Source organism: Gambusia affinis, linkage group LG23, assembly GCF_019740435.1.
Source record: "Gambusia affinis linkage group LG23, SWU_Gaff_1.0, whole genome shotgun sequence".
In the NCBI taxonomy this organism is placed as follows: Eukaryota; Metazoa; Chordata; class Actinopteri; order Cyprinodontiformes; family Poeciliidae; genus Gambusia; species Gambusia affinis.
The window spans coordinates 1,668,655-1,695,797 of NC_057890.1; the positions used below are offsets into that span (position 1 = coordinate 1,668,655).

General features: G+C 39.7%; 1 protein-coding gene across 2 annotated transcripts; it reads right to left on the reverse strand.

Annotated features, from left to right (window-relative positions):
• Positions 1-10,670: 10,670 nt before the first annotated feature.
• On the reverse strand, positions 10,671-14,526 carry LOC122826497 (nuclear transcription factor Y subunit beta-like). Of its 2 annotated transcripts, none has more exons than XM_044108442.1 (7): positions 14,428-14,526; positions 12,916-13,009; positions 12,709-12,839; positions 12,333-12,530; positions 12,174-12,252; positions 11,664-11,746; positions 10,671-11,189 (listed from the first exon to the last, which is right to left on the reverse strand). In XM_044108442.1, exons 2-7 carry the CDS (start codon positions 13,007-13,009, stop codon positions 11,157-11,159), a joined length of 618 nt encoding a protein of 205 aa, XP_043964377.1. In that variant the 5' UTR covers positions 14,428-14,526; the 3' UTR covers positions 10,671-11,156. The 2 variants fall into 2 exon arrangements, with proteins under 2 accessions (XP_043964377.1, XP_043964378.1); XM_044108443.1 differs by having other exon boundaries at positions 14,143-14,442.
• Positions 14,527-27,143: the final 12,617 nt, after the last annotated feature.

The window sequence follows — 27,143 nt, forward strand, 5'->3', positions numbered from 1 at the left end:
ATCTGGAAGTGACTGTTAGATTAAAGTCTGAATGTCTGCATTCACAGCAGATCCTATCATCCAAGAAACACTTGGTGATTATTGGTGGATGGGATGTAATGCATCTCAGTTTTCTTCAGTTATAGTCGCAGTGTTTATATTACTGTATCTCAGTGTGACTAAATTCACAAAAAGCAGTTCTCGCTCAAACATTCATGAAGCGTTTTATTCACTATGTGTATGTAACTGCATGCTAGCACACAGGCAATCATCCAATCACATGGCAGCGATTCAAAGTGTTTAGACATCGAGACGTCTATAGTCCGTCTCTTTGCTCTCCGAAGCTGAGTCATCCATGTGCTTTTCTTCAGATAATTATTAAATATCCTGTTTTCATAGAAAAACAAAACAAAACATGCTGTGACAACAATACGTGAGACAGTAAACACATCGTCCAGCTCAGCAGCCACTGCCCTCAGGTTTGGGTTTTAGATTGTAGAACCGGAGCTTAATGTCTGCGTTTCCGTTGACTGTGTCACTGCATTTCAAAAATAAACTTGCACAATGGAAACACATCAATTTAAAAAAATGATAATTTTTCAATAAAACGTTCTTGTTCTAAGTGGTGTTTTGGTAGCACCGCAATTGGTCTATTTTGCAAAACTGTAATGAAAAAATTTTTTCACGTCACACGAGTCACATGATCAACAGCCAGATGTTGCCACTGCTGCAAACCACGAAGAAGACGACGACAGGAACTAGTTGGAGGATTATGGTGCCGAATGATTATTAATGACTTATTGTGTCAACAAACTTATTCAAATGTGATTTTAATTGTCTTCCTTATTTAATGGAAACACCGCAATTGCAAAATTGTGTTTTTTCTACATTAACAGAATAAAAATAAAGGTTTGCTCACACATAATGGAAACGCAGCTTGTGATGTTATCAGTGGTAAAAGCTCCCTTACCTGCAGCAGATCAATGTCACATTAACATGTTTGTGGGCGACTTTCGCAACGCAAAAGAAAACTGAAGCCGTTCTTTACAGCAGGATAGAACGCCACGTTAGCAGATGGTAACAGGCTACAATATCCCATCAGGCCGTTGTTAAATTTGCGTCTGTTTTATTGAGCCAATAACCATCTGTGTTCCTAAGTGGAGAGGTCTTCTCTGAGCCAGTATAACATATATACCAGTTCATATCATATGCCAAGATTTATCCTAAACATCCTTTAAACATTTTGGATACTTTCTTCTCTTTCTGAATGATTTCAGCTCAAACATTGTAACTTCAGCCAGACACTCACTACAGCTTTTACAGAGTTAAAAAAAAAACAAAAAAAAAACTAACCAGTGAAATTTTAAACATTTTAAAATTCCTTTATTTAATAAAGACACTGTAGAGCTTTGGCCATCTAAAAGTAAATACATTTATCAAAGACAAGAATGCCTGATATTACAAGACAATTCATTTAGAACTAGCACAGAAAGGGCCACAGAGGTGATGTGGAGTGTTTGGATTCTTCATTCTTTAACCAGATTTTACCATATAAAAAAATATAAAACAAGAAAAACTATAAAAAGAGTTGAGCTGAGTTCTGTAGGAGGCTCAAAATGTTTCAGCTGAGTTTAAAGATGTAATGAAGGAGTTAGTGCTCCATTACATCATACCACATCACAGATATGACAAAATGTATTAGCAACGTTAGCTGAGCTCAGCAGAAGTTTGACCCTCCACCGCATTCCCAGCGGAGCTCAGCCGGGCCCCTGGAGTCCGGGGCCCACAGGGTCTGCTGTGGTTAGCAGCACCGCGTTCCGCATCAAAATCAAGATGACAGACGGAAACTGGAGAAGGGGAAGGATGTGTCACTGTGCTAACAGGAATATGACATGTTTGAGGACGGCAGGATGCTCTTCATTCACTTTGATGTTCACTGTAGAGCTCTACAGACTGAAGACCAGCGGCTGCTGAACACCATCAGCAAAACTACACAAAGAAAGAAGTAAAGGAAGGAAAACTATTTATAGATATATTCATTTTTTGAAATAGAAAAATCCAATTGCTTCACAATAGATCAGCAAAAACTAGTTTACACACCAGAACTCCCACCATTTTATTCTCTTCTTCAAATAGGTGGTTTTCCAAGTTAGCATGGTGTTAGTATTTTAAAATGCATATAGTGAATAACAAATAATTATGTTTCTTGTGTGCCTTTTCATTAAGTTGGAGTTCAGCCTTCATAAAGACAAGGCTTTGCTCAAGGTCAAGATGAAAATATTTGAAACATTTATTTCATGTTAAAGATTTTTTTCATCAGAGGCCCTGTTCAGAGGAAGAATAACTGACATTTTTAATATTCATTCATAAGTTACTGCTCTAAGTGTGACCTGCAGAATTCCCTTACAGTTACATTTAAATCTCAGCTGTGGCTTTTTCTTAAGGAGTTAACATTCGTTTTAATGCAGGTGGTCCAATTGCTGAATACAAACGCACTTTTCAGATTTTTATTTGAAACGGTTTCATTTTCCTTCAGCTCCACCTCCAGGTTGCTCGTGCTCCTGTGTAAACATTTTGATTGTTAGATTATTTTGAGGCACAGAAAGTTTGGAAATGCAAATATTTCCCCATGCTGTACCGTCTCTTCTGATATCAATACAAAGTTTCGTATGCCAGACTTTTGAAAACGTTTCAAGGAAATTTTAATCAATAACATACACAAATGTAAAACACAAAGGGCCAAAAATGATAAAACATATAAGAAAACCAGAAACAAAATCATGTTTTCTTATCCTAAATAACATCCTGTAGATGTTTTATATCTGATTTTTCACATGGGCCCCTCTTCATCAGGGCAGTGATGACTCTCTGTGGTTTCCTCTCAGGTCCCTCAGTCTGTTAGCTGGCTCTGCTCCTGCACTTCTGTCTCTGGGCTCCATGCAGCATCCCTGAGCTTCATTAGCCTGCCTCAATGAGGCAGGAATGTCAGCAATGCAGGAGCTCATTCTACCCTCTCTGCCCCCCACCCCTCCTTTGACACCCCATCTCATCCCCAGTAACCTCATCAGAACCTTCTCCGTCTCCTTCACACTCTTCTCTACTCCCCAGGCCCCCTCTCTCCGTTCTCTGCATGGCACATAGCGTACCCGTCTCTTCATCCCCTCCTCTTCACCAAGATTAAACCTCCCACTCCAGCACTCCTCACTGCTTCACCCACCAACTATCAGAGGTTGCTGACATTTTGGGAAACACATTCTAAGGAGATAAGGAACTAATCCTCCTTGTGATTCAGTGAACACTCTCATTCTGGACATTTATTTCCCTTGTTAGAGTCCAAAATATGTAAAAAACAAAGAAACCCCAGAAAACTTATGTGATGAAGTCACTCATCTAGGTTACTAATGGAGTACCACAGGGTTTAGTGCTTTGTCCAATACTATTTCCTATGTATCTGCTTCTACACTGTAAAATGATCAGCTGTTATGCTGATGATATTCAGCTGTATTTATTAATAAACCTTGGTGAATCCAATCAGTTCATGATATTACAGGAATGTCTTCAATACATAAAAAGCCAGAAGACTTCAACTTTTCTGCTTTCAAATTCAGACAAAATAAACCTGTCAACTTTAGACCAGAATCCCTGAGAAGCAAATTGTTGAATCTGGATAATTTGACATGCACTCCAGCAATTGTGCAGGAGGCCAGTGTCCTTTAAACAACTTAAAGAGATTTCCTTTGTTCGCCTTCACAGTGTTACCACAGTTAGAACTATACTGTCCCAGAGCGATGCAGGAAGACCAGTCCTCTTGCTTTGTTGAGGTTGTCGTTCTTCAGAATCAGGAAGCTCAATGTATCCCATAAACCTTCAGGTTCCAGATTCTGCAGCGAGAAATCTGATCCACTCAAAACCAGAAATCACATCTCACCATTTTAACTTCTCTTTGTTGTTGCTGCCTTAAACTTTCTAACATGATAACTCCATCATACTGTAGAGTGAGAAGTGAAGACCTTCAATAATTAGCTCCGTCATAATGGATGATTGCACCAGCTGCCCTGGAGCAGATTGTGGCGTTCAGCTATCAGCTCCCAGTTTTAGTCCATGATAATCACTCTGCCTGCTTTAAAGTCAAGACTGAAACATGATAAAGTCTGTAGTCAGACTGACTGAGGTTATCCTCAGCTATTTCTGTGGTCATGCTGCTATCGGTTTAGACAAACTGTTCCTCACTCCTATTCTTTCTCCTACTACTCTAGAACTAAGCGTGATCTGCAGTCGTTCTGCCTTTAACTTTCTGGTCTCTCCTCTGTCTTCTCAAACCACAGCTGCTCACTCCAACTGTGGTTCATTTGGGAGTCATTCCTCTCCACCGTCACCATATGCATCCTCAGTGTGAGAGGTTGGTGCAGAGGTAACAACACGATGCACCTAACTGTGTACATGACTGTTGAAGAGGAGATGAGTTGATGCAGTTTGCTCGGTTTCCTTATACTTGCTCAAATAACCAACATTAACTCCACTTGACGCCATCATATTAGAACGTATGACTAGATACAGAAAAGTATCTGTATCTGATACAGATACATTTCTATAGATTTCTTAATGTGGCATAAACAAATAGATAATCGAATGTTAAACTGGGAACTTGTTGATCAGGTCTTCTGCCAGGACTGTCCTGAGTTCAACTCCACCACCATGTCTAATCCGAAGAGAAATCATCAATTTGAAATTAGTTTCCTTCAGTTTATATTAGGAATCGATCAAAATAGCAGAATCTATCAAATCATCGATATTGATATTATTATTGTAATTTTAGGCAGTAGCATCAGAATGAAATATTTCCTCAAAATCAGTTCAGGTAAAAGCGTCATCACGAGTTAGAATGGCCCAGTCAAAGGCCAAATCTAAATCCAACTGCGATTTGAAAACTGCTGTTTCTACACACTCTCAGACTAACAGGGACCAAATAAAAATCTACACACCAGTCTTTTCAGATGATTTATTTTAGTTTAGTTTTGAAGTGTATGATTGTCCTACTGTACTTGATACTGTTGCAGTCTGTGATTTGTGATTTCTTTCAAATGGTCAAAGGTTGTGACTATTTGCCAGGTTTTGCGCATCCCATCAGTGAACTTGGGTTGTTTACAGTTTTTCTTGGTTTGACGTGTGAACTGGTCATCTTTTATCGACGAGAGCTTCTCTTGTTTTCGCCTCTCTGTTCTGCATCACGTGTCTCGTGTGGGAGACGCCGTGACATGAGAGCAATGATATGATAGGACACAGAACACTCCACACCTTGTTATCAGCAGCCTGGTACCAGGCGGAGCTGCGGCCTGAACCAGGCATGCACACGTCACTCCAACGAACTTTAAGGGGGCCGAATTGGATCCATCCAGATGATGTTTTCAGGATTCTCCCAGGGACCCTCACAGAGACTGAAGGAAGGAAGGAGGTGATGTAAGATAAGTCAAGAAAGGAGTGAGAGGATGAGGGATGGTGTGTGTGTGTGGAGGAGACATTTCCCAGACATGAGGAATGACAGGAAGGTATCAGTCCATAGAGGTCCAGAGGAATGAGTGACAGCAGAGGTCAGGCTGGCTGACAGAGAGGCTCCATCACCATCTGACATGGCGGACTGTAAACCTCCAACCGTACGGCTCTTCAGTGGATAGAACATCTCCACATCCCCCTTCCAAACTCAGCTTTAAAAGCATGCTGAACTGTTTTATGCATTTGGTGAGGAATAAGGATTTCAACCTTACACACTGATGACTTCTATACGTTAAAATTTTTAACAAGTTAAAATCAATAGAATTAGTTGTTCAAAATTAACTTGGTAAAGTCCCAACCTTAGTTTCAAATAGTCTAAAACCCATATTGTCTAATAACTGTGACTGCAATAGACATTACATGAAAATTTGTTTTACAGCTGTTTGGAGAAATAATATTCTTCGGTTTAAATAATTTATGTTCTGAAACACAAAGAAAAACAAATTAAGCAGGTAGATCAGTAAGTAACTAGAACCCAAATCAATTTTGTTTGCAGATAAACTGTCTAGATTTGTCCAAAATGTGCTTTCTTTACGTTTCTGTGAAAATTGTGATATTTTTCTGTAAGTTTGTTTAATTATGATTTCAGCACTGATTTCAATCTGTAACTTGAAATCAGTGCTGCCCAGTGCTGTTGGCTGCTTCACTGGTATTTCATTCAGTTCAAATTTCTCTAATTTATTTTAAGTTTCTGATTCAAGTCCTATTCCCACGCAATATGCTTACTGCAATATCTGCTGGTCTATTGTGTATATAGTCATAAATGTCAATTTAAAATGTCAAATAAAAAGCCTTGGTGTAAATGTGTTTATTATTAACTCTTTTGTGAAAAAATTCACTGCACGTTTATGTCTGTAAGGTTGAGATGGAAACGGCCCTTTAAACCAATCAGACCAACACAAAAGAGACACAATGAAAACTGTCAGATGACTTATTACCCTGTGATAATAACTCTGAAATAGTCCAAATAGTTTGGATGTATTTTTTATTCCTTTCCTTCTTATGGAAAGTTTCTGTTTATATCCTATGATCTAATCAGAATTTCATAGGATACAGGTTTGTGGTGCATTTCTATCCTGAAGTAAAAGATATAAAACTTCAGATATTTCACGACAAGATATTAAGATACATGAAAAAAACCTCATGAAAACCTTATATAATAGTAGAAAGAGTATGATGGCCACAGTTATGCCTCATGAACTGACCAGTACATTATTGCAAGGGAAGGGAAAAGAAAAAAAAATCCCCTTCTCTCCTAGAGGGCTCTGTAAAATCCTGATCCTCTGAGGCAGGATTCCGATTTTTAAGTTTCAAGAAACCAGTCAGTTTCTCAAGAGTCGTGTATCCATTTAAATATGCCTCCTGTTTTCTTTTCAGTGTTAAAAGAGGCTGTTTCTGATACTGGATAGTGGACAGGATGTAGAATTAATCTCTGGCTCTTATTTCAGGGTATTATAGTAAATGTGTCTGAATACAAAACTTTAGAGGTATGCTAACTTTGACACACCACTGTCAGTGTAAAATGTTATTCTGGACAAAGTGACTATATTTGGGGAATGACATAAATGAAAATCCAATCCTACATTGATGACCTCACAGCACTGCTATGTTCTGTTGGGGAAACGGTGCTGGTATTCACAGCCGCTCCACCCATACACCACCTCATTGTAAGCATTCTGCACTGCTAACTGAGTCACTTTAATAGTTTCTCTGCTCATTTTATTTGATGATCTAACAGCATTCTGCTCTGACTGTCGTATATTTGAATCAGATTTATTGGTGATCTCCTCAGTGCCAGAGAACGGCAACACAGGAATCAGTTCCCTGCATTTCAAAATGTCGCTATGCCTTTATTGATGATGAGAAAATAATGTAGAAACATAAGCAGTTTTATGACTATTTCTTGTCAAACATGTATTTGTTATCTAAAGTAATCACTTCATTGTATGCTGCAAGTAATAAATATTTGTCAAGAACAAACACAATAATTCCTGGCTTTCATTTTTTATGAACAACAAACTTCTTCAAACTTCTGTCTGTGCAATACGGCTGAGACTCCTTCGGTGAACTGTTAACCGATGACATCATTCTCAACTTCTCCTTCTGTTCACTGATTGGACCGGTTGAAATTCAACTGGAGAAATCAAGTTCAATGTCAGAAATCGCCATGAAGAGAGATGAGAATTGAGCAGACCTGTGGAGGGAGACGAAGGCCTGGTTGAATACAAACAACCTTTCACATTATTATCTGTCAAGGATTATAGAAACGATGCATCATTTTCCTTCCATCTGACAGTCATGATGCGCTTTGTGTTGGTCTGTCACATCAAATCCCTTAAATTACTATGATGTGTGTGGCTACGACATGGCAAAGTGTGAAAATGTTCAGACATATGAATACTTTTAAAAAGCGGTTATATGATACGATTGGTAATCCGTCAGGTAGAGACGATGAAATGTGAGGAACCGTGTGACTGTAATTCATAAAACCTGCTTGAGTCGTACATCCTTTAGAAAAACAACGATGCTGTAACTGATGCTGTAACATCTAAATACTTTCATGGTTTAAATGTGGGAATATTTTCCAGTATGTGGCATTATAGAAAAAGGTCGTGTTGAGTTGTGCTCTGTGGCATTCAGTATACTTAACCTGTATTGTCTTTTCTAATTTATAGTCTCACTATGACAAAGGTAGAGGTGGAGAGTGAGGTCAGAGGATGAGGATGAGGAGACAAATGAGGAAGGGAGAAAAAGGAAAGGGAGGCAGTCAAGTTCTGTGTGAAGCAATTTTTTTTTTAAGATGATATGTATTCTTAGGTTAATGAATGGGTGTGTGTGTGTGCGTGTGTGTGTTTCTACCTGAATGAACGTCTCTGTAGGCCTGTGAAAGTCGGCTGGCAGACAGTGTGCTGTTTATTCACAGAGTGGGAGAGGCTCAGGAAACAGCCAACAGGAGCTTCCTGGGGAAAAGTCTAAGGGCTGAACCCTGAGCTTCTATAGGAGGAAATGAGCCTGGTGGGGCGGGGGCCTGACGGAGGCCTAACAGGGTCTATCAGGGGCCTGACTGGGCCCTGATGGGGCTTTATAGGAGTTGCTTCCATAGCTGGAATGCTGGAAGTGGGACCACCCACAGGAAACCTGATATTTTATATGTAGAAAATATCAGAAGGAATTTATCGTCTCAAGAATGACAGCAGGACCAAAGACAGGAGATATATGAGGAGCTACAAATGTTGATCTCCTGTACACACCCACACATTCAATAAATTCAAATTAGAACATTTATTTATTTTAAGGAACTTAATCAGGAAGTGGAAAAAACCTTACATAGATCATTTAGACACAGATGGATCCTGAAAGCCTCTATTTCTGCTACAGCTCATAAAAACATGACATTTAAAATGAAATGAAATGTGGATTTGATGAAAATTATATTCTTTACCTGCATAAAGGTTATTATTCATAAAAGGTTTTAATTTGACAAATGAGCCTCATTGGAATATACAGTATATTCTAGTTTATTAATTTTTTAAAATTTCAGACAGAATTATTCATGTTCCTTCAGTTCTATAATCAGCTTTCAAACTTGACTGAAACTCTTCTAACAGATTATAATGCTCTTAATGTTCCCACAATTCACTTCCACAGACTTTTAAGACATTTACATGAGAGATGAAGAACTAGATGAAGGTGTTTAAATCAGAGCAAGTTGATCCACAGCAGGTGTCCAGAGTTACAGAAACATTACAAGACTTTCTGTATCCAAACAGAAAATTTTATCACTTGGTGATAAAGTTGATGAAATTAAAAGGTGCTAAAATAATATTTCCATTTATTGAATGGGCTTGTTGTCATATTTATGAGAATTATGTCGGGTTAAAAGTACTACTGCAAAATAACTTAGGTGTTAAACATGCCATTAAGCACATGTCTGCTTTTGAAAATGTTCTTCATTGGTCCGATGTAACATTTAAACCTTGAATATGTTATAAGCTGCTAGCAGAAAATCCTCATAATCAAAGGCTTGTAGACATCAGTCTGTTTTTATCAATCTACGTAATTAAAAGTTTTTCTTTTTTTTGTTTTGAATTCAAAATGTGTTTGATGATCTGAAACGTTGAAACGTTTTGTCCCAGTGGAGTGTGGGTGGACCATGTTGACCTCCTCAGTCTGACCTGCAGTCATCTCTCTCTCTCTCTTCAGCCCGGCGTATTAACGCTCTGAAAGCCTGGCGGACGTCTTGTCAAGTTTATCTTGCCCAGTTTTGACCCAAGCAGCTGCTGTTAGACTACAAAACACTTTCAGACTTCTGTACAGGCATAATGATGGGTTGTTGTTTTTTTTGCAAGCTATTTAGTCATAAAGTAAAACAAAAACACCTTTTTGGAATTTTTAGAAACGTTATGTTAGGGCTGGGTTGATATGGCTTAGAAGTAACATCTCCAATTTTTTCACACCAAATTCAATTTATGATTTAAAAGATCTTTTCTGGCTGAAAGAAACAAATACAAATGACAGAAAATATTTTCAAAAATTGTTTTTTTCAGTCATCCTTTTGTGAGTTGACCTCAGTGAATAGAAGCTGTAAAACGCTTGTCAAACAAGATGGCAGGCCCTGGAAACCATGGAAACCATGAGATGCATCAGTGAGGGGGAAAAAAAAAATCAGATTTTCCTAAAACCAAATCTTAAAAAGCAAAAATTTGATTGATAAAATTATTAGGGTTGGACACTTATTGCCAACTTCATGCTTAATTTACATATTTAATTTCATCAAATATGTTAAATAATATCATTTGTGGTGTGACTGAATACTTTCATTCATATGCTCATCTTGTTCTGTAGTTGTGTTAAATGAACCAATCTGAAGCACTTGATGGAAGCTAAACTTCTCCTACCCATTGAGCTTCTTGATTTTTATAACAGCCACAAGTTTTAGTAAATTTTATTCAGAATTTACAGCAGGAGACAGACCAGATAGTTTATAAAAGGTCTTCATTCTCCAGATTGAGAGTCTTCCCTGTTTGTACACATTAGGTCAGCTGTGCACATTTTCCTTCCACTAAACATTCAAAGACAATGATTATATACCCCAATTTTCAAGGTAAACGACAGAAGTTCAAGAACAGACGCTTAAAAGATTACTTCTGAATTTTTATTCAGAAGGTTTCCATAACATTAAAGCACATGTGTTCACTTACAAAAAGAGCTGCTTGATCTAATGTGAAGGTAACAATGTGGCTCCTTCTGAAGGCGGGTGTTCAAAAACCAGCCTGGACAGAAACCCCTCCCCGCAAACCGAAACACATCAAAAACGCTTAAAGGCAAAACACATTGATACACAAGCACGAACATAATCCAACACTAAACCATGTAAGAGGACTAGTTTTTAAAATAAAGCCTTGCATCTCCCAGCTGACTTGGAAGTTCTCCAAACGTTTGGTACCTGACGACTAGAAACTACACACTCTACGAAACAGGTAGTGATTTCTCTGTACATGAGGGCTTCTCCAGATGCTTCCCTTCCAGCCGATCGGATGGCCTTTCCCAGAGGAAGGGTCAGAGGTCATCAGGTGAGCGCGAGCCCCGGGTGAAAACCCGGCAGGAGCGCCTGGTGTTGGCGCTCGTCATGAAAACTGGATCTGCTGTACGGTGGGAATCTGAAACAGACGGGAATGATGGGAATGATGGGAATGCTGTTGAATCCACTCAGGTGCTCCTCAAGGGTCAGACCTAACTCTGATTGGTTTGTACACACACACGTACTGCATCAGAGGAAAGAGTTACGTCTTATTCACAATCGTTATTTTTTGTTTTGTTTTGTTTGTTGCTATAAAATTATGAACCCACACTACATCACATTCACTTTTAGGCTTTTCGTTTTTTTAATGTATGTGTATTCACCACTATATATTCACTATTGTGAACTTAATGAGTGACTCAACTGAACTTCATTCTCATATAGATAAAAACCCTTAATTTACCATTAGTGGGAAGTTGAGTGGAAGGAAGAACTGTGGTTAAAACTGAAACTTGGGTTTTCATTATCGCTAAATCTACAGCAATAAATGTGAGAAATGAATCAATTTACCCCACATAGCAAGTGATTTCAAATGACAACTGGGGGGTTGTACCTGTGGATATGCGGTGGTGGTGTACACCATGACGTTCTGCTGCTGACCATCTGCTGTGATAATCCCAGCTGGAAGCGGATTGGCTGAGGGGAAACAGGAAAAGTCAGAGAAAACAGGAGCATGAACTGGAAAATCTCAGCTGTTGGTAGGAGTGGGTGAAACAGACTTAGACTTGTCGTGTTTTGCAGAACTGATTTCAAAAAACCAAGTCATTACTTATTTTTTTAGCTGACTGTATGGCTGCAGACTGCCACAAACAGAAACATTCTCATTTGAAACGGTGCAAAGTAACGACATTTATTCAGATTTTTGAATTTATTCAAATTTATTGAATTTAGTGGAGAAAACCGTAAAAAAATCTGTCAGTTTTGTTTTGTGTCATTAATAACTGAAACTTATTGTGGCAGCATCAATGAATCAAAAGTCTTATCTTTTTATAATAAAAGATAACTGATATGATAAATGTCCTGCTCTAGCTGCTGGTCACCCAGAGGGCAGCGATTCTCTTACCGAAGCCGTCGTCTGTCAGATCCTCACCCAGACTTTCTCCCACTGCCACACCCGGTATTCCCTTCTCCCCCTTCATCGCCTGGGGGAAAAAAAAAGTCATCCGTGTTACTACGGCAGCAGTGAGGCGTTACCACGGCGGCGCTGCCAACGCGGCCTCACCTCTCTGAACTTCTGCAGGTAGAGCTTGAGGGGGTCGACGTACATGTCGAAGCCCAGCGTGGACATGGCGAACAGGATGTCCTCCCCGTTGATGGTCTTCCTCTTCTCCTGGTGGCAACGCTCGCTGGCTTCCGACGTGATGAAGCTGATAAACTCGCTCACACACTCCTGCACACACTCTTTGGCGTCTTTAGCGATCTGTGGGTTGGTAGAGGAACAGAGGCTCAGAGCTTTAGTGTCTCCTGTTCAGTAGGAACTGGACCGATCAGAAGAACATTTCTGGAGTCGGTGGAAAATATCTAGACAGAAACGGTGGAGCAGAAATGAAGTGAATTAATTGGGATCGTTTCTTCTTCTCCTCTCCTCCCTGACCAACCTTCCCAGTCTGTGGAACGGCGTTCTTCATGATGCGAGCCACATTAGCGATAGGGAGGTAGATGTCCTGCTCCCTGTAGTTCTCCTTGGTTCCGCTGTCTTCATGGTCATTCATGCTCTCTTCTCCATCATCTGCAAAGCACAATTAGACTAAATCTATCAGCTGTTCATGAGCCAAGGGCTGAGCGAAAGCTTTGTGCCTCCTTACCGTCCTGGGAGTGGAGAACATAATGACTGGACGCCATGTATTCTCCAGTCATGCCCAGCTGAGAGGCGTCTGTGGTTGAACTGTCTCCGTCCATCTGAAGAAAAAGAAAAACCGTACACACACACTTTAAACGGTTTCTAGTCACATACCTCTACAGCCATTCTGGAATCAGCGTCTGATAAACGTTTTATTGTTGCTACACTTTCAATCAGGGCCAGCAGAGGATCCAACGTGGCACCTGGTGGAGCTGCAGCTCCAGACCTGAGCTTTCCAGTGAGCAACACTGACCGCCGTTAACCACAGAGGAGAAAAGATGGAGCAGTTCTGAATGTTCTGTGGAATGTCTGTTCCTTTTTCTCCAAAAGGAACAGACAACCTGAGCCACACAGCGCTGCAGGCCTCACTGTTCACGATTCAACAGTAAGAGAAAGACTGGACAAAAATATCACATGAAGAACAGTTTTGCATGACCTCAAAATAATCTTGATCTGATCATCCAAAAGCTGACTTAATAGAGAAAATGTCTCATTAGGCGGTAAGAGGCAGAGACACATTTCTGAAAAACGTTCCCCACCCGAAAATTTTGAATTTATTCAGGTTATAAAATTAGCGGAATGATCTGGAATATATTAGCGTGACAAGATAAAGTAAAAGGAAAATTATTTTCTTTTTGGAGGTCTATTGTCACATCACTACGTTCATCTTCCTCTGAACTATTTAGTGTGTTTTCTATCGGACAAACTGAGCTGCTGTTTCTATTCCGTAGTATCTGTCAAAGCTCAACAACGCCATGACTAACTTTGAATCCTCGACCTGCCTGTTCATTCGGCGATTGATTTAGCCTGTTAAGCATGTAACAAACATGGAATTACAATTAAAGAACCACGCTAACAATAGGGCGCTCGAAACATTTACTGTTGGCTTGGACAATTCCCAACCTATCCTCCTCCCCGGTTTTTTATTCTAGTTAATGAAAACACGTTACAGTGAGCTCTCTACAGTACTTAGCGTTGTATTTTATGTGGAAAATTGTAGACATGTACCAGCAATGTGTGGCTATACTAAAAAGCAGTAATGTGTTGTTCTATGTGCTAGCTAGCAGCTGTTAGCCTGCTAATGTTAGCTCCTTACAGGCCAAAACCCCCGAGCTAGCTTTGTTGATGAGACTGTCTCCAAAAAGCTAACGATTTTACCAAATTAAAAAGCGACTGTCCAATGGGATATTACCTTCTGAAGGTAAATTACTCAGGTACATAATGTTCCTCGCGGAAGTTCTTATTGCAAATCCACTGGAACCCGCGTCGGCCTGCTCTTTGTCACGCACAGCAGAGAAAGACGTAACCAGGCCGGAATGTTTAAGGCTTATTTTTTAAGTTTCGCCAAGCACAGGCTTCCTGACGAGCAGCACTCATTCATTCAGACAACAAATGGAAAAATCAGGCAGTGACGGACATTTCCATTCGAGCTAACAAGCAATCGGTTAGCAATCATTGGCCGGAGCCCGGCACAAACCTGCAATGAAGCCCTGGTTGGTTACCTTCCTGAGGCGGCTGTTTGGTTGGACAGAAAATGGCTGCGAAACGACCAGTCCCATCGCGGAGCCGTGCCTGCATTACCTCTGCTGGACAGCAGGGGGCCGTGCTGCATTCCAGGACTTATTGTAAACTTTGATATTAGAAAACTGAAATATGAAAGCTTTAATTTAATCAAAAAATAGTTCTTTTTAGAAATGACGTGTAAAATAAAACGTTTTTCTGATTTTCTTGATCTTACAGAGAAATGAGCTGAATAAAAAAGAACTACAGATATCATATTGAAAATGCTTTTTTTTAAATCCATATAGGTACATCCATGTTTGTTTTTAATCCCTACTTTTAGAATAACATTGAACGCACCTGCTCGCCAAAATGTGTATCTCTGAATTTTTTCAATTTATTTTGTGACGTATGTTGTCAGATATATTAATTTAAACGGAATATCTATAAAAGCAGATTTTTGTATGTAATAAAATTAGTTAATTAAAACTAAAATGATCTATGATAGTCTTCGAAACAAACATGTACATAGTACAATTAGCGTTTTACTTTTTACTAAACCGGGATAAATGATGTGATTAAGCAACGTGCGTGTCAAAAACTTAGTCAACACTCACCACAAATGAAAATTTAGAGTTTTTATATTGAATTGACATATTTTGTCACTAGATGGCGCCATTATATTTTAAAACCTTGATTCCTTAACATTTAACCCCATAGTCGAAGATTTTCTGAAAAACCTACCGGTATATTCAAATAAGAAATAGAACATTATTAGAAATTTAGCATATATCCCTACATTTTGATTTAATATTTTATTAAATTGTTGATCTTTCCCTTGTAAACCACTCCGTTGCAGTTTGCCATTTTAAATTTTTTGAACTTGAATTTAAGCTGCCATTGTAATACATGATCTTGAAAAGAAACTATTTCAGAAATAAGTAAAGCTCTTTATGCTCATCAAATCATTTTATGTGAATGTAATTGAACACATCATTGTGTTCAATAATGTGTTCAATTACATTATTGAACACAATAATGTTCAATAATGTAACATTATTGAACATTATTCAATAATGTTCAATATTGAACTGCCCAGTTCAATATTGAACAAAAAATTTAATGTTCAACATTAATAATGTTTGTATTACAATCATTGATTGTATTACAATCAATGATTGTATTACAATCATTGATGATTGTAATACAATCAATGATACATGATTGTATTACAATCATGTATCATTGTAATACATGATCTTGAAAAGAAACTATTTCAGAAATAAGTAAAGCTCTTTATGCTCATCAAATCATTTTATGTGAATGTAATTGAACACATTACTGAATTTTAAAAAGGAATTTGCACTATCATGCATGTTTTATTGATAATTTTTGAATCTGCAGCAGCGTTCATACCAGATTCCACCATTGTGATTCCTGGTCTGAGCAGTAAGACCAGGAATCACAATGCAGACCCACATCTCTGGTGGAAAAATGATCGACTGGACAAATATTCATCAATAACTCCAAAAATTTGGCCTTAATGAAAGGTTGACAAGAAGAAAGCCAGAAAGCCATAAAATGTCCTATTTACATTTAGCCAAACCTCTCATCTAATCAGACAAGATAAACATGGATCTATATACAATAATGAACACACAATATGCTTAGTAGAATATGGCTGTGGCAGCATCAAGCTTTTACTTCATCAAGTTGTGAAGACCATAACTGGTCATCACAACTGAGACCCAGTTGTGAAGGTTCTCCTATCAGCAAGAATGCAAATGCCACACTTTGTTTTTTTTATGTCACATAAAATTCTAATAACATACACTGAAGACAGTACTTGACATTCAGTAATTTAGAGGTCTGCCTTTGCACTTTGTAATCTCTGGAGTCTGCAGTCAAGCTGTTGGCTCAGATTAAGTTTATGTGATTCATAGTGATGAAAATTCTGCAAATGAATTTACATACTGTTTGTTTACTGACACCACACAAATCTCTAGCTTCACTCTGACAGGTGCCACATGCCAAAAGATAAATAAATAAAAAAGTTATGAGCAGCAGCAGACGACCAGGACTGACTGTGTGACAAATGTAAGCAATGGTTCTGAAAGTGAAGAAGAGTAAGGGAGCATTTCAGTTTTGCATTGTTATAACAAGCCAAAGATCATTTTTTTTGTCAAACTGGAGCTGTTACTTTTACTGGTGCAGCTAGTGGCAATCACTCATTTTCACTGACAGCAACCAGAATTAATTTGACGTTAAACCTTTCTCCAGTGGGGTTTAATTAAAACCACAAAATAATCTTGTGAGCTTTAGTCTTACTCCAGGACTATGTTGCGTATGCAACTACTTTCAATCATGACCAAAAAGCAGATTTTGGTTAGTCTACATATAATGACCTTATTAATCCTGGAACAGCACAAATCTTTGTCTGGGAACTCTTCCCAAAGTCGGATCTAAAATCAGAGAACTGAACCAAAATCTCCAGTGGAGACTCAGATGGGAACATTACAAGAAAATAAAGTATTTCTTGTGATTTCATCCAACTCCAGATCCCCATGCATCTGTAGGGCTATTTGAACTGCTGGTGTTGGAAGTGATTGGCTGCAGAGAACCAATTTTGTAAAATCAATTTTCTTGGTAACTAACCTTAGCCATTTTTGCAAAGGCAGAAAAACTACTACATGTGATATTTATCTCAGGGCTGCAGGAAAAGAACATAGTTTTAGAGATCTCACAGCTTGTTCTTGACATCCATCAGGCAAAACATTTTTCTCATGTGATAACTAAGGTCAAACATGTCATGTCAGCGCGATTTAAATTAAAAGGTTTGGTTTCCATCTCTCTCATTCCATTTTTTAAAAGCAAATAATGACTGAAAACCTAAACATAATGATTCTCCTTCACAATGACCAGATATCAACGACCCAATCTTTTACTATTTTGTTTAAAAAGTGATTATGTCGGCTGCAGTACGTTCTACTTGCAGTTTTAAAGCTTTCGATCTGCAAAACATCATGAGTCCCACCTGAAGTTGAACTCTCAAATCAGAAAGTCAAAGGTCACCAAGCAGCATGAGTGCTTAGCATATACTGTAGATGTATGAAAGATGCAGGTTTACATGATTTATTAACCATTGTTTCAGTTTGCGTGTAGTTTCTCTCTGCTTGTGCTTCACTTCTTGTTCTTCTCGTTTCATTATTATGGACTGTTTGAGTTTGGGTGTTTGCAACAGCATCACACTATTGACTAGGGGACATTTAACCAGCAAAACACCATCACTACAGCCAACCTGCTCAGGAATGTGCTCCCTGCAGAAGCACAGCTCAGATAATTACCATAATAATGAGGTTTATGGTAATAGGATGATCTCCAAGCCAAGTGTAAATGAGATTAAAGAGCAGATCTGGGAATGTTGAGAAGGACACTACTTAACCTGTTTAAATATTTAATTTGTCTCGTCTCAGTCACTGTGTGACTCTTGCCTCAGGAGGCATGAGGTTGAGAGGCAAAGTGCTTATCCTCGACCTCATTGACTCCTCTTCTAGAGATGCCAACAGGGGTGAGCTTGCTCCTCATCAGTCATCTCATTTCTTTTTTTTATTACTATTTCTTTTCTTGTCTCTGCTCTTATCGCCTCCAAAACTGTGTATTTGGAGTTTTAAAAACATATTATTTCAGCTGGAGTTGTTACGGTTCAGAAAAACGTTGCAATTTACACGACAGTCGGTCATGCACCCATTCATGCACACATTTACTCACTGATATAGTGGTGAGCTACATTGTAGCCACGGCTGCCCTGGAGCAGTCTGAATGAGGGGAGGCCGCCTCGCACCAGCGCCACCTGTTGGTCCCTCTGACCAACACCGGCAGGCAAGGCGGGTCAAGTGTCTTATCCATGAACACAAAGTTGGACTGACTGGAACTGTTTCTGGTTTGAGTGGAATCAATACAACGATCTCAGATGGATGGAAGTGTGTGTGTGTGGGCGTGTGTGTGTGTGTGCGTGTGTGTGTGTGTGTGTGTGTAGGCGTGGGCGTGTGTGTGTTTGCGAGTGTGGGCATGTGTGTATGTGTGTGGGTGTGTGTCCTGGAGGAAAGAAGCATCCTGAGAATTCTACAAGCAGCAGCTGAGAGTATGAATAATGAGCCAGAAGTTGTTTGAAATGCTTCTCTTCTTTCTCTAAATTAGCTCCTAGATATGCTGTATGCTCTTTGATGGTCTCCATGACAACATGACTAGGCAGACATTTATTTAGTTTTTCTTTTTTTTTTTAAGAGTCAAATATGAGGTGTTGTGTCCAACTAAAACATTGATAAATCAGGTCATCAAGATAGAGGCTGGACAAAGGAGGTTTATATAAAGGGAAAGGAAAAAAAAACTCATTAAAAGTAACTAATCCAAATCACTGTCTAATACAATCTGCCCAAACTTAAATCATTCATTTGACATGTTTGGGTTCTAACAGAGTCAAATAGTTATTCTGGTGGTGGAGCAGGGAGGTGTTGACCAAACCACACCAACAATATGAGCAACGAATGACAGATTGCTTAAAATAGAATTAGATTCAGAGAATAAACTGCAAAATGGTGAGCAAAACAAAAATATTTATCAAGTAAAAAAAATATATATTTTTTTACATTATTTACAAATCAAGAAATGTCTAAATTAATTTTTGTCTGAAATGTCGCTAAGTATAGCAAGAAAGCTGCTTCAGTTGAAAGTCACAGTAAGGTGACTATCAACAGAAGGATGATGGATTGTTTCTGTTTTTTAGGGACAATGTGTAGTTAGGTCCAGCAGAACGTGTTGACTCCGTGGCTCTGCTGTAAAATCCGAAAGCACAAGTTCTCCAAAATGGTGCATGCGTAGCCACTCCCAAGTTTCAGAGGCTTGTCACGCCAACGTCTGAAGCAGTACTAGAACTGATAAGATGAGGCAGAAGATGCTTTGTTGACACTGTAGCCTTCGTCATCAGTGCTTGATGAGATTTAACTTTGCAGGAAAGTCTCTGACTCATCACTGTGAAAGATCAACGCTCCCACCACCAGCTTGTTCATTCTGGTGTTGTTTTGAGCGTCTTTTGTGAAGTGACAGCATGTCCTGAGTTAAGCTATGCAGCTTTGGGACTCTCTAGACAAGTTACCCATTACAGAAATGCTCTGCATGTACAAGTTTCATTAAGGTGAAGTGAAGGTTTAGGCCTACGTTCTGCGGTGACCAAGTCAGGTCCTGAGGGACAGTAAAACTTAATCATCCCTCTGCCGCTGCTGAAGCAGCCACCTTCAACATGATTAATGTAACAGTGAGAGTCTGGGAGGTCTAGAAGTAGCCAGCAGCCTCCTGATGAAACAGCTCGGCATCTCCCCAGGGTGCCACAGGAAACAATGGATGCTTCAGCTACAATATAATTAGAAACAGATTTCTCCAGAGGTCTCAGGCTCCTGTCAGTCAAGCGCGGGACCTCAGACCTGTACAGTTGTTGGCTCCAAAGAAAGCAGGGAAAATGATTTTAAGCTGTCGGGAACTGTTGCAATACATAAACTGCATGGCTGAAACTGCCAGATTTCATACAGCCATTAGCTTGTGACATTGTGCTATGTTGAGGTTTTCTTGTAAAGAGGCATTATTGTGTTTTCTAGCCACATAGTGCCATTTTAAAGCACAAGCAAGTATTGTTATCATCAGCTGCTTTAAAAATGTTATATATATCAAATATGACTTTGATATTTAACATCTTGAAATTGGGAATCTGTCTCTTTAAAAACTCCATCTCTTTCTGTAACTCCGCCTTCAGGAAGTCATCGCAACATGGCTCCTCTATAAAAATGTTTTTACCACCACTGAATTGATAAGTAGCTCCTACAATGAGCTCAGCAGATCCTCAGTTCCACCAGGTGTTTGCTAATTGCTTCTTGCTAGTCTGAAGGAGCTGATTGGGGCTGAGGGCTGCTCTGTGAGCCAGAAGCATGGAAACCGCAGCTCCGATGAAGATCTGCACCTCACAGGCAGCGTTTTGCACAGCTGAATGGTTGCCATTGAGATGAAAGGATTTCTTGAACATACATGAAAGAATCAAGGCAACACTCCAGGTATGATTTTAATGAGGGAATAACATTATAGCATGATATAAAGTTAAAACGAGTCAATTTTACCCAATACTGTACCTTTAAATTTACAGCAATCCCTCCTGAATCATCATGTAGCTGCAAGGGACAAATGTTTGCATTCTGTCGATAACTTTGCAGCAATCCCTTAAACTGAATATGCATGTGGTGAGTGTGGAGACAAATAACTTTGCTGCAACAGAAGTAAACCTCCAGCAGACCCTGCCTCAGTGTGAGCAGCTGTCTGACTGGAAGGTCTGACATGGAAAACAATCACAGAAGCGTTATTGACTCAGGAATATACTCTGTTACAGAACCAGATAGTGGCAGCAGAAGGAACAACACCTGAGACTGTAGCAGAAGTTGGTTGTACAAACTCAAAGGGGTTGACCAAACATATACAAACTGTAATGTCACAAAACAGGAAAGGATTCAAGGGGTATGAATACTTTTGCAAGGAAGTGTATCAACAGGTTCTTCCATTTAATCATTGGACTGTTGTTCTTCTGCTTTCCTTCTAACCACCAGGGTGCGCTGTGGTAGAGTCATGCTTGATGACATTTTCACAGCAGTATTAACCTTCAACATGTAAAATTTCCGACATATGAGCACACCTGTCTGGCTTAAGTGGGTTCGTTTTGCTTCCCAGTTTAAAATGTCATCGTTGGAATGAATTACTGGGTACTTTATGATGCTGATGGAGCATCAATCAGACTCTACATCCTGATTTGTAGGTTTTTCCCCTCAGTTCATCAAAATTGATTAGCAGTGCTTAAATACAACAGCAAAATCCTATCTTCACCCACTGGCGACCATACCAGACACGTTGGTGTAGATTCTCAGGCATGCAGGATGTGATAGTCTTCGGAGTTTTGACTGAAGGCAGTTGAACGTCTCTTGCTGTCTTGAAGACCTTTCACCTTTCATCCAAGATGCTTCTTTAGTTCTGAAACTTAGCTTGAAACTATCTGACTTATGAGTTGTAATCAGTAGCAATCGCACTGATAGGACTATGAAGATCACTACTGAGGCCATCAAAGTCACATGAATCTCTGGCTCTAACCCTGATCCAGTTCTTGTTAGAAGATCCAACTCATCAGGTCCAGACTCAGCAGTTCATCGACGCCTCAAGGACAAAAGATTTTGAAAAGAATAATGTGCACCTTTCGGACAGGGTAGATGGTGAGCAAAAGAAGCCATCGGCATGAATCATGAAAATACAACTAAACAGAGGAGGTGAGCTCAGGTTTCATCTTTCTAACACTTACAGTGCAGCCTTGACTCGTCTCCCCAGACAGTGTGTACCCAACTGTGTACGTTCTGAGGTTTATGTAGACACATTATGCGCACCCTGTGTCTGGTGGTTTCAATGTGTAGCTGTATAAATATGACTTAGTCTCAAACTTACAAAATACAAGATTTCATGAGTCAAATGAAAAAAAAAAAATTGCGCTCCAAAATGTTCTTAAAGGAAAGTATGCTTGAGTGTATGGGTGAGCGGCAGGAGAGGCCATTAATCAGTGCTGTGTCTCTGTTATTTATCATACATACACATATGCACAAACAGCTGTTCAATTCAGAAAATGCTGACTCAAAATAGTAATTTTGGTGCCTGCTCCAACGCAGAGCCCCATGCGCTGCATATAGTGCAGAGCTGCTTTTTTCGCCCCTGCTTTCAGAAGACGTTTTAGAACCAAAGACGCATCTTGGACGAGAGGTGAAACGTCTTCACAATAAGAGCCTGTGTACATCACAAACATTTCTGGTGAAAATGGAAGAGTTTTGTTGTGTTTGTACTGTACATTTACATGAAGATAGCCAATGTTTTCTCTGACAACAGCACAGTTTTAGAACGGGTTCTAAGATAAGTCCAGTTGCCTTCAGTCAAAACTCCCAAGATTATTCTATTAGTTATACCAGTTTATTACTTAGGTATCAGAATAAGAAAGAAAAGAAACTAAAGTGAATTTAAACATGGTGTGGCTGTTTGACTCACTGAGTTGTCTGAGTATTTCAGAGATGGCTGATCTAGTAAGGTTACTAGATCCTTCAAGGCTCAAGAGAAAGTATCCAGAGTTGCATTTGTGTGGCAGGAGATGCATTGTTGATGTCAGAGAACAATAGGCAGACTGGTTAGTAAAGGTTGAAAAAGTAACGGTAGCCTAAGTAACCATTTGTTACAAGCAAATTTGCAGACTGCCATCTCTGAACACAAGTCGCCTGAAACCTCGGAGCAGATAGGCTACAGCAGCAGAAGACCGCCTCACAGGTTACTGAGACTAGAACTCATGCTGGCTGCTCAAAGATGGACAGTAAGTGACTGGAAAAGTGTTGCCTGTTCCGATGTGTCTTGTTTTCTTCAGCAGCTTTCAGACGGCAGCTTCAGAATTCGGTGTGGCGTGATGGTGTTGGGGATATTTTCTCAGTCCATTTTGGACCGCCACGCCTCAACTGAATTTAGTTTGAATAACACAGGCTTCCTGAGTGTTGCTGCTTATCTTGCCCAATTTATTTCTTCTAATGGCCTCCATGTCCACCAGATCTGTATCTGATTTGCATCACAGACCTGCAGCCAACAAAGCCGCAGCCACTGCAGGATGCTATCAGGTCAGCGCAAACCAGAGTTAGAGAGACGTTACAGATTGTGTGTTAAAGGCTTGTAAGAATATGGATGTTTTCTGACGCCAGATTGAATTTCTACATTACTGTGTATTTCTGATGACAATGAAGTACATTTATCACCGGGTCTGTTTTGGACCTCAACAGCTGCCATAGAGAACCTGAATGAAAGACATCAACAGGATTCTTCTCATTCCAGTCGTGGGAAAAGATGATAGCATCAGTGATGCTACGGAACATCATGTTAGCGGATTTATTTGTCACAGAGCAGATTTCACACCACTGCTCTTTGCAGGGCCCAGAAATTAAATCAACTCCATGTCTGATCTTTTCTTAGTTCATCTTCGAATTCCATCTCTTTTACTGGAGGACATACAGTAGCTTGCATCTGTGAGATGGTCAGCTTTACAGGAGTCACTCAGGGTTCAGTGTCAGGGCCAGGCTGGAAACAGAACAACCGGCTAACTTCTGAAACGCAGCTCTCTTCTTCATCTGACTTTACTTAGGCTGTGAGTTTTAATGAATATGATTTGATTTGCTACTTTAATACATATCAATCAAGTTAAGATGTGATGCTGTAAATGTAATAGATCTTTTTTCACCTCTGAATGTGTCACATGTGCCATTAACTATTTATTTTCCACTGAGCATAAATCAGAGTCAGAATTCAAACACTGCTTGGAAAATATTTCTATATTTTTAGCTGGTAGATATTAATAATAAACATGTCATTTTAAAAATAATAGTGGTTATCATGGTGCAGTCCACTTATATTGCTTGGTCATGATAGTTGGTATATGTAAAACCAACTAACGTGGTGGTGAGGAAATTAAGCCTGGTTTGTGGAACATTGAATAGTGTTGCTGTTTATGGGTTTTTGTTTTGGAATAGTGTGGATGTATATGTTCATATCTGGATCAACTGGTTATGAAGAAGTGGCATTTTAAAGCTGCATGAGCCTCCAAGTGGTGAAAAACTTAAATTGATAAATTACTCAAGTTGTTCAGGTTGGCATTATGTTATTATGAGATCAGAAGTAAATCGACAAAGGCGCCAACATGCATGATCAAACGTTTAGGTACTTTGGAACAAATCAAAATGGGATTAAAGTAATCACTTAAGAGGTGATTCATTTCAGACATATAATACATTCTAATGTCAGAACTCATGCTGGTTATTTCGAAGCCTCCTCTCAGCCTCTAATCAAACACTTTCAGAGATTGTGTTCTCGTCGCAGCCTGTGATCATCCACCATGACCTGCCCAGCTTCTCTCATTGGTGGAGTTGTGTTCATGGGACTTCCTTTCTCTGCACTCTGATCTGTTCCCAGAAAATTTCTAGCATTAAAAACCTGTAGCTATTTCTCGTAGAACATTCTGCCTAAACCTGCATGATGAGCAGCTTTATCTAAATGCTGAGGCCTTGTCTGTTTTCCAAAGACTAAACCTTTATAATTAACTGGATTCCTTTACTCTTATTATAGTAATGTGAGCAGGAGATGATAAAGCAGCTCTTATAGTGAGAGCCAGCAGTTTCTGAAGAAACTTCCAGCACTTTGTGCGTTCCATGAAGTTTTTTCTTTGTTTAAATATTACGTTTTTCAACACAGAGACAAAGAAAAGCACACAAACACACGTACACACATGCAATATGCTGTAGCCTCCCTGTAATGACAGAGTTTATAGCTGGAAAGGGTGGAAGGCCACAGTGTATTTCAGTCTGAACCACAAGGTTAGACAGGAGGAGCAATCCTGCCACATTGTGCGTGTTCACGCGCACGCTGACAAGACATCAGGCAAGTGGCAGCACTCACACGCCCATCCAAACATGGCTTCCTGAAATTTCATTGTGCCTTACTTACAGTGAGTGTTGGCGTAGAGGATATCTTTATCGGAAGGCTGTCGGTTCCATTCCACCATCCGCCGTGACACTTGTCCAAGTGTCTTTGGGCAACGATGAACCCTGCCTCTGCCCCCGTCCTTCATGTTGGTCTGAGCCGACTCTTTGGTTAGCACAAATAATGAGAGAGCGTTCCTCCACGGACGCCTGCAGCCGAAACAAAGTCCTTTGTGAACTGTGGCCAGAGTCAGTGCTGTGAGACTCAACAGGTTTCCCCACACTAAATGTTTCAGATCATCAAAACTAATTTTACTATCATGTAAAGATAAATTCAGAGTCTTCAGTTTGTTTTTGAGCCAGTCAGAGTTGTGCTGTGGAACTGAAGTGTCCTTAAGTGAAGGACACAACGTGAGCAGATGGCCGGCCGTCCTCTTGCACTATCCACAGCCAGAGAGATAAAGTTATGGTCACAGCTAGTTACAGCAAGCCATTTGGGTCTTAACTAACCAAAGCAGCCTCAAGCCATCATGCTTTCCTTCTGCTTCATATTTTTGTGCTCCATTGCGATAATTGAGAATCACATAAAATCACCAAAACAAAACAAAGTTTGTTATGATGTGATAAATGTGGAACCTTCTAAGAGACTGTGGAGCAGCATGGACAGCACAGTGGACCAATTCACAGCTCAGTTAACTTGGATTCTAAAGGCAGGCTGATCAGTATCAGTTCAATACAGGCATGATACAACCAATACTTCAGTTTCAGATTCTTGATTTGTTTCTTTATTTTTCTCTGTGTTGGGATTTCTCAACTCTCCCGTAAAAATATTTTTGCTTGGATTTCCTCTCCAATGATAATCGCGTCCGAAAAAATGCCCACAAATTTGTTTTTGTTTCCATTGTTTGCATTATCATGTCTGAGACATTATCTGAGACACACAGCTTCAGCATCTTCCATATGTTGCTAGTCTGTGAATGGGAATATTTATTCCTCTTTCTCCCGTCCATGTTTTTAATGCCATTCGGCGAGTGTCACCTCTGTCAACTTTGCCCGCTTTAGAGAAAACTTGGCGTGCAGCAGAGCATGGTTGGTGCGATGAGGATGCTGGGAGCTGAAGAAGCACAGATGGAGACGTGGGCTGGGAAACAAAGAGCGGCTGCAGCTCTGACTGCAGCTTTGTTTGGAGGGAGCAGGAGTTTTACTGATTACAAAGCAAAAACCTGTAGTAACAACGTAGCATTAAAGGAAGAAGCTCTTCATGTGTAAGTCTACATAAGCAGTAAAAATAATAGGGAACTCCTCATTGATTAGAAAACCTATCCTAAAAGCTCATCTGTTTAGCCTTCTGCTGCCACTATCTGGTTCTGTAACAGAATATATTCCTGAATCAATAACGCTTCTGTGATTGTTTTCCATGTCAGACCTTCCAGTCAGACAGCTGCTCACACTGAGGTAAGGTCTGCTGGAGGTTTACTCCTGTTGCAGCAAAGTTATTTGTCTCCACATGCTTTTTGAGTTTAAGGGATTGCTGCAAAGTTACCGACAGAATGCAAACATTTGTCCCTTGCAGCTACATGATGATTCAGGAGGGATTGCTGTAAACTTAAAGGTACAGTATTGGGTGAAATTGACTCTTTTTAGCTTTATATCATGCTATAGTGTTATTCCCTCATTAAAATCATACCTGGAGTGTTGCCTTGATTCTTTCATGTATGTTCAAGAAATCCTTTCATTTCAATGGCAACCATTCAGCTGTGCAAAACGCTGCCTGTGAGGTGCAGATCTTCATCGGAGCTGCGGTTTCCATGCTTCTGGCTCACAGAGCAGCCCTCAGCCCCAATCAGCTCCTTCAGACTAGCCAGAAGCAATTAGCAAACACCTGGTGGAACTGAGGACCTGCTGAGCTCATTGTAGGAGCTGCTTCTCATTTCAGTGGTGGTAAAAACATTTTTATAGAGGAGCCATGTTGTGATGAATTTCTGAAGGCGGAGTTACAGAAAGGAGTTTTAAAGAGATTTGTGAGACGGTTTGTGTCTGTAATTATTGCAGAGAAAAACCTAAAATCTATGTAAAAATATCAACTGGCAGCCTTCATAGTAATAAAAGTGAACTTATAATACAA